General features: G+C 37.6%; 1 protein-coding gene across 7 annotated transcripts in view; it reads left to right on the plus strand.

Annotated features, from left to right (window-relative positions):
• armc2 (armadillo repeat containing 2) overlaps positions 1-6610 on the plus strand; it is a 38779-nt gene extending 32169 nt beyond the window's left edge. For 6 of the 7 annotated variants that reach the window (XM_059024649.1, XM_034004081.2, XM_059024650.1 and 3 more), the window contains 5 exons: positions 907-1029; positions 2666-2779; positions 3090-3222; positions 4169-4329; positions 5976-6610. In XM_059024649.1, coding sequence (XP_058880632.1) covers positions 907-1029; positions 2666-2779; positions 3090-3222; positions 4169-4329; positions 5976-6130 — 686 coding nt within the window. In that variant the 3' untranslated portion in view covers positions 6131-6610. The remainder of the gene's footprint in view (positions 1-906; positions 1030-2665; positions 2780-3089; positions 3223-4168; positions 4330-5975) is intronic. The other variant, XM_034004084.2, reaches the window with a different exon arrangement.
• Positions 6611-8717: the final 2107 nt, after the last annotated feature.

An 8717-nucleotide genomic window follows, 5' to 3' on the forward strand; every position in this document is an offset into this window, starting at 1 on the left:
AATTGTTGCCAATTATGCAAGGCTTGGGGTCTGAAAAATAAATTTGCATGAATTCAGCAGGAAATCATTGGTTAGTTTTTATATATTTAAATGTGAATTAATATTACCCTGCAAAGTGTTATCCTGTTTTGATCACACCTGTAACAGATATTCAGTGTGCTTAAATAGATTTAGACAGCACACAAAACGCATGCTTGGAAACATTGCACCACAAAAAAGTGCATTTCAAGTTAAGATGTAAAATGAGAGTTATGATTCATATAGAGTACCTGATGTAGCACAATTATATGCAGCATTTTACCAAATTACTACAATTACACACAAGCGGAGACTTAACAGTAACTTCTTGACATTTTTTTCAGTTCATATAAAAAAAGAAAAATTAAATTAATAATATATATTATGCATGTTTTGCAAGTTACAACACCTGGAATAGATTAACTAAAAAAACTTCTTTGGTTAAAAACATATTGAATTCCAACATTCACAACACTGTTTATATTACTAATTTATTCATGCGAAAAGCCATATTCTACCCTTATTAATATTACAGTATCTGCCAATTATTGTAACGCGATAAACAAATAATGATGCAATGATTCAGTTGGGTTATTATACAGAATCAAGAGGGGTAACTCTTATTAGTCTAAAATGGGAGCAGTAGCAACATTGTATTGTTATCCACTAGGAGGTTAATATCACATGGTTGGGCATATTGAGAAGTTTGCTTTTTATCAATATGTAACTAGCCCAGAACAATTTTGATCTTCAATACAGTAGACTATTAATACTTCATGCATTTCCTGGAGATGCATTGGTTACTTGTCTCTTAGACTATATTAACCACTATATGAACCACTAATAAGCGTTATGAGTCAACGTGTTTGTTGCATTGTTTTGACTCAGAGTACAAATCAATTGATGAATGCGAGGAGCTGGTGATCAATGCAGCAGCGACCATCAACAATCTGTCCTTCTACCCAGTAAGAAACTCGGTGGTGAGAGCCCGGCAGCTGCATCTTGCTGAGTGTAAGCCAATCTTTCATGTGTCTACATTACAGCACTGCTCTTGTGTTTCCAGTTTGCACTTATTTGTTAAAGAAAGTACATTTATTTTGTCAAATGTATACATTGTGAGCATATTTCCTTATGTTACAATGTTGTCAGCACTGGATGTTCTGTTTTAAAACAATCACGAGTCAACAGATAAGGCTTTCTTTTCAAGAAAGCCAATAATAAACACATTACCAAATGATTTTTTTTTTTTTTTGTGCAAATCATTTAACTTTGGTCCACACGGCAACCAAAACGCTTTGGTAATCCTAATCTCTCACAGCTAGTTGCCTGCTGTCTTTCCCATTGTTTGTGTAGTGTTTGCAGTTGTAGTTTTCCTCACTTCTGTTGATCTTCATGTTTTGAAAACCATGGCTCTCAGCAATGCAGTGAGGCACCAACTTCACTAAAATGTGTATTTCTGCACAGGCTTATGAATGAGCAAACAATGAATCAGCGGGACTGGGAGCTGTATTTATTTCTAAAGACACTAATGTCTGTTACTTGTATAGTGGGATGTTCATGTTTCAAAATAATTATATCCTCTCATGTTTTTACCATGGATATGACTTGATCCCAAAGTAAAAGTAATCATTTGAAATAACTTTCCAGCCTGAAATAGGAGAAAGTATATACAGTAGTATCCGACTAAGAGAACACCCCTCAGGAAGCAAGCGAAGTGTTCTTATAGCCGAAGTGTTCTCCAAGATGGAGTTAGCCATGAGACACAATATGAATCAATCAATAAATAAATACATATGTATTACTTGTCATGACGCACGTGCATCAACATATGAAATTAACTGAATAAGTTAAAGCAAAACAATAGACAAGTGTATGTTGCTAAACTACAATAATAAAGTAACAGACAAACTAACGTTAATAAAACTAAAGAAAAACAACACTGTCAAAAAGCTTAAATCGTTATGTACAGTACTGTGAAATTAGCTGGCGGGTGTTGTTCAGGCTATCGCAATGGCAGAGGCAAAAATAATGGGAGTTACCTCTGGTTAACTTAATGTTAATAAACTAACTGTCAAACTAAATTAAGACAGCACCCCTACACACGTTACAAAATGCAGCAGCAAAATACAAGACATACAGATTATTGAAGGTTTTCTTCAAGAGCTCCAACAATTTCCAAATTTGTCTAGCAAGAGAAACAGCGGCAGAGGTGCTCTTAGGAGGTGTTCCTATACGCGGAGACTACTGTATTTTAAAAATTATATAAAGAGGTCAAATATTATTCTAATGCAATCAACTCACAAAGCATATTGGAAAGATAGCAAATTACTAAACACTTTTAATAACATTAACAATAATAACCTTCGAGATAAATTGTACCTTTAAAAAATGGCTCACAGTGGTGGTCCTAGAATCTTGTTGTCCTGCAACCTGCCACGTTACGTTGCTCTTTGGTCCATTGTTTTTTCATTGCAGCATTGTGTGTGTGCATACTGACTCTGTCACCAAGTGTAAGCTCAAAGAAATGCTTCTGTTGAAAAAAAAAAAGGTTGGTTTTATGGCTATATTTATGGATAAAGCCTAGTGATATTGCATCAGAGTAATGCACCACTTGAGTATTAACATATTATCTAATAAAATCCTGCAGTGCTGGTGAAGTTGTTGCTGAGTAATAACATGGAAGGAATATTGGAAGCTGCTCGAGTGTTTGGAAATCTTTCACAATCTGAAGAAGTCCGGGACTTTATTGTGCAGAAAAATGGTATGTTTAGCCTTCATGTTACTTTCAAGTCATTGCATGCAAAATGGAGAGCTGACAGACACTAGTGATGTACAGTGCAAAAAAACGTATGTAATGTAGCAAACAGTCACCCATGTATCATATATAACCCTAAACATGACTGTGGAACACTGCTGCTTTAGTTAAAGTTAACTTAAAGTATTATGTCATGGTGATCCTTTTAATAAAAAGCCTAATACTAGGTTAAACGTGTTTACTGTATATAATGTGCCTGGTATGCATAAAATGTGTTGCTTCTGTCTTTTGTGACACAAAGTTGTTTTCAACCCAGTTTACAAGTTCATGGTTGCACTACTGGATGCAAAGAATCAAGATGTGTGTTTCTCTGCTTGCGGGGTCCTCATAAACCTCACGGTGGACAAAAACAAGCGAGTAATACTCAGAGAGGAAGGAGGAATTAAAAAGTAAGTTTTTTAAGAAGCATTTCCTTTATCTAAACAACAGTTTTAATTGTTTTGAACTTACAACGTTCTTCAGAATTTAAAATCGTACAATGACAAGTAAGAGATGGTCAGATTTTCAAAGCTATTCAAATTGTTATAGCAGGGAAAGAAAACCCTAAATTACATATAAACAGGTTTCATCATGAAACAATTGTGTATGCTTGTAAACACTCTCTTACAGCACTTGCTGTGACTTGTGAACATTTGCCAACACTGTAGGTCTGCATGTCTATGTGGGTCAGGGATCTATAGTTGAATTGCTGTATGCAAAAAGGCTTGTACTAAAGTAGTAAATTCGTACCACCCAATAAACATGTCTGTACTTGTGTATTGGAGCAAGGGCTGAAACTAAACCACTCAGTTTGAACACTGTGAATGCCCCTAGCTCTTAAAATGTGAACTAAGTGATATAGAGTACAGGGATGTACAAGCACCTGTTCAGTAAATGGGCTGATGTTTCCATTTCCATGACTGCACAAATTCCAGATGTTTCAGAGACACAGATTTTCTTTTAGTTTTGCATATAGACTTCCGTAAGGTAGGTGTTACTGTAAAGATCAACCATGATGATGATAGTGGCCCTACAACCTATTGAGACCGTCCAACCTGTATATGAGTAGGTACAACTCAAGGAGGCTGTGTGGTCCAGTGGTTAAAGAAACAGGCTTTTAACCAGGAGGACCCCGGTTCAAATCCCACCTCAGCCACAGACTCATTGTGTGACCCTGAGCAAGTCACTTAACCTCCTTGTGCTCCGTCTTTCGGGTGAGACGTAGTTGTGACTCTGCAGCTGATGCATAGTTCACAAACCCTAGTCTCTGTAAGTCGCCTTGGATAAAGGCGTCTGCTAAATAAACAAATCATAATAATAAAATAACCTTTCATTGCATCCCAAACTGATTTACAGGCTGATCGATTGTTTACGGGACTTTGGCCCTACGGACTGGCAGCTGGCCAGCCTGGTGTGTAAAACCCTGTGGAACTACAGTGAGAAAATGACATGCGCTGCCCTGAGCTTTGGAGAGGAAGAGACAAAAGCACTGCTACACATCCTTTCAACCTATTTAGGTATGAATGCATTGTGCTGCTTATTTCATGCCTTTTTTAACATGTGAAAACAGTCACAAAGTGTTTTTTTTTTTTGTTTATTTTTTAGTTTTAGTTTTTTTTACTGTCTTTAGTTTATACAGAGATATATAACAACCTCTAAATTTCATCTTTAAAAATCTAATTAAATTTAAAACTCAATAGATATCTCATTTGCATTGCTCCAAACTGTTATGTATTTTTTTCAGAGACATTTGTCTATGCAGTTTAAAAATGATCAATGGGGCAAGACGCTCTTTATTGATAAAACAGCCTTAATTAAAAACTGTATATTGCCTAAAGAGAAACGCAGATTAATTATTGATCAATCCCATGTAAAAATGTTTACTCCAAACTTTAGCTGCTTTTTCAAACAGATATGATTCTATAATATATGTGGGGAAATTAATTTATACTAGAAAAGCTGGTTTTTAGACTTTATTAAAACCCTGAGGTAGTGAATTTGAGGCTTCAGGCAGCAGCCTGAGTTCCGCCTCCTCTGGCTTTTCCCTAGACCCAGCTGGTATGTAGAATGTCGAAATTTCTAGTTTTTAAATCCGAAATTTAGTTTTTAAATGCAAGATTTTTAGTTTTAAAGTTGAAATTTAGTTTGTATTTTTCTCACACGGCCCTAGGGCTCTTCCGTAAAATAGAAAGCAAAAAAGTCACAAATGAATTCAGGCAACAGTTTTGTTTGTGGGAGCTGTGCCAAGTATGATGTAATTATTTTGGTTCTTTAAAGTCCAATGTCCTTCCAAGGGCAAAGAAGATTCAGTGTGGTGTGGAGCCAGAATAACACTTGACTGTTTTAAAAAGCCCTTGTTCAAATAATCTGTTTATTGCATTCTTTAATGATTCGATCAATGCAATGTCAGGAGGATTACCATTTGTGACTGTGCAAGTGATGTGGTAACAAAGACAATGTCCAAACAGTATCTCTCCCAAAACGTCTGTTTTATTTTAATAAATAACAAAAAGGGCCGCCCCTGTACCAACGATGGTATCGGGGGGGGGGGGGGTACACGGCGGGCTTGCAAACCCCAAAACCTTACACTTATTATAAACCACAATCCACGTCCCGTGCACGAAAGAGTGCTCTTAAAAAGTCGGGCCGGTGGTGAGTGCTGGTGCTGTGAGGGGAGGGAAGTGCTCAGAGGTGTGGACTGGCTCTGGAGCTGCAGCCCCTGCCTCCTTAATCCTCCTCTGCAACAACAAACGCATGTAATGCAAAAACAAACAAAGCTCCGACCATCAATTCCATTTTCAGCGTAAGGGGGCGTACCTGCGTAGCTGCGTCCCCTTTGTACTACCCAACTCCTCCCTGTAATCAGCCCGGTGCCCCGGTGTAACCAATCGTTGCCTGGCCCGCAGCTGATCGCATGTGAGTCTTCTCGTGTACTGACAGCTACGTGCCCCCACTGAGATGGTCAATGACCTGTTTCCGCCCACCGTCGAGTCGACCCGTCTATGCATAAGAAATATAGAAAACAATCATTTAACTGACTCCCCTGTGTGCCTAATGGTATATACAAATATTACAGTTCTAGTTGAATGTATTGTGTTGTTATTTGTTGTAAAGTAAGTGTTTTAAATATAGCTAATGTAATGTACTTGTTATCTCTTGCCAGAAGAAGATCTAGCTTTAGACTGCAGCTCGAGCGAAGACCTTAGAGAATTCCATAAAGTCTGCTGGGAGACAGAATTTATCCCTGTGGCTCAGCAGCTAATGAATAGGATCCAGAGGCACGACACTTTCCTGGAGCCTCTCACAGCTCCATCATAGCAACATGCAAAGTGCACTAAAAGCAACATTTCCTTTGATTGCTGACTCTGTAACAAAACCCTTGATTTATGCTTTGTTAATTATATTGTACTTTTACAGTATATTATGTAATCTTCCTGCTGAAGATAATACTTCATACAGTACATGAACTGGAGGAGATTACATAATATATTATGGACAAGAATAATCAGTACAAACTATTGTTAATGCAGTGCAGATGGAAATATTTCAGGTTTTGTGAAACAGAAGAAGCTTGTTAAGCAACATTATTAATAATATATGGACTGTAAAATGAATGTACATAAATCAGTGGTTCATTGGTGTACAAGTGGAAGGAAAACTTGAAAATTGTACAAGGGTGCATGTTTTAAAGTTCCACAACCATAAGTGAGATTAAAAATGGTATGTAAGATGGTCTTTCATCAATATTTAAAACATAAATAAACAGCGCAATAATACTGTATTGTGAAAAAATTAAAACATCCTTGTCGTTATTTACACAGTTACAGTATCTTTCTGACAACTTATTTACAACCAAAATGGTCCCTATGTGTACCGCGGTTATGAAAATCAAACAGTGCACACAAGCCGCTCCAATATTTATAACAATTAAACAGATTGCTTAAGCACTCTCTCAAGCTGTTGACTTTTCAAATTAATATGTGTATGAGTAAACCCAGAAAATATGGTATGATCAATTTACTGTATATAACCAACCCCGCCTTACTGTCACCACACACGCCTTACTGAGATGGGAAACATTTACAGACACTTGTCAGGCATTAAACAGCTGCATACACATTCTACAATACACAGGGTGATCGTTTTTAAAGTCACCTTGGTTGTTGTGGTGTTATTTTAGTCATTTAAAGCCTGAAACACAAAACCTGAATGTACTGTAGCTGGCTATTGAAACAGTGGATATTAACCAGATATCTGAAGATGTTGAAAAGAACATTAAACAGGTTCTGTGAATAATCATTCCTGAAGTGTGCACACGTGCATACTGGCTTTGTTCTGAGCTTCAGCAGGCAACGAGATTCAGCTGTAACCCCCTTGCACCGCCTTGTGGCCAGAAACATCAATGACAGGGAATTGGTATTGGTATACAGTCCAGTGATCTCCAACCCTGGTCTTAAAGAGCCCCAATTCTGCAGGTTTTCTAGGTGTCTTTAAATCAAAAATAGCTAATGCTATGGAACACCGGTTAATCGTGATATGTTAGTGCAGATATGTGACAGGCGGATACATGGCCGATTACTGTACTGTATTATTTAACATAGAGTGATAGGTTCACATTTTTTCTATGAAAACAGCAACGTGTTTAGACACTATAAAAACGTTACGGTATGCTGAATCATTTTATTTCTAAGATTCACCTAAACTAATCTGCTTTAGTTTGGTGTTAGTATTATAGCGATCCCGGTTAACGCAAGCAGGCGTATCACACAGGGCGAAGCAATCCACACACAGGCAGAGTGCAGGCGCGAACCCGAGACCTCTCGCACTAAAGCATAGCGCGTTTTGTACAGCGGTATAGGCGCTATGCTAGAGAGGTGCGGGGTTCGCGTCTGCCCTACGCCTGTGTGACGCGCCTGCCTGCGGGAACTGAGGTTCGCTACAGTATTTTAACAAAACAATTTCTACAGCAAATGCGCTATTAGAATTGGGATTTGCATTTAAACACATACCTGCCAACTTTTGAAAATACAAAATCTGGAGTTTTTTGGTGGCGGCGGGGGTGGGGGTTGCTGAATTAAAATATATTATGTACATATTAATTTTTTAAAAAAAAAAACGTTATCCCCTGTAGAGCAACCCAGTGCGCGGTGCTGAAATAAGATACTGTAGCGATCCGTGCATTTGTATTGTACCGTGTTCCCTGCTGTCTGTTGTGTTTGCACGCTGTGCGTGTTATTACCTCCTCGCTGTATTCCGTCCTTGCTTGTTTTGCCTTTGTTTGTGTATTCCCATACCATGTGACCCTCTGTTTAATACACTAGCAAATATCAACGCAGTTTCATGTGATAGTTGACGTAGTTTTAATTTGGACAGAAACTTGATTATTTTATGTCAGAACAAAATATTAAAGTCGTGGGTTATGTTTTTCTCAAGTATTAGAACAAGCTGGTATTTTTCTCAGTACTGATGCAACAATAGCGTAGTTACGGATGCTATGCTGCCACCTACAAAAAAAAAAAAAAGATTTTGTTATTCCAAAAAGTGCTGTCACGAAAACAAAAATCTGAAGGAATTCATTTTTTCGTTATTCCAAAAAGTGCTGTGACATTAAAAAAAAAAAAAAACATATATCCTCCATGCCAAAAAAATAACTTGTATTTGTTTAGTTATGTGTATTTATTTATATTTGTTAATTGCTTTATTATTAATTATCCCCTGCACCTGGCGACCATTGTTAATTAGAGCCAGGTGCAGGGTATTTAAAAGAAAGCTGCCAGTCTGCTCAGGGCTGCTGTGTGCAGAGCCCGAATGTGTATCATAGTCCTAAAAGGTACTGTGTGAAAGCCTTTTTGTGTGTTTTTTGTTTAGTTTGGTTTGCTTTAACAGGTAAACAGCTTGTTTGTCC

The sequence above is a fragment of the Acipenser ruthenus genome, chromosome 5 (assembly GCF_902713425.1).
Source record: "Acipenser ruthenus chromosome 5, fAciRut3.2 maternal haplotype, whole genome shotgun sequence".
In the NCBI taxonomy this organism is placed as follows: domain Eukaryota; kingdom Metazoa; phylum Chordata; class Actinopteri; order Acipenseriformes; family Acipenseridae; genus Acipenser; species Acipenser ruthenus.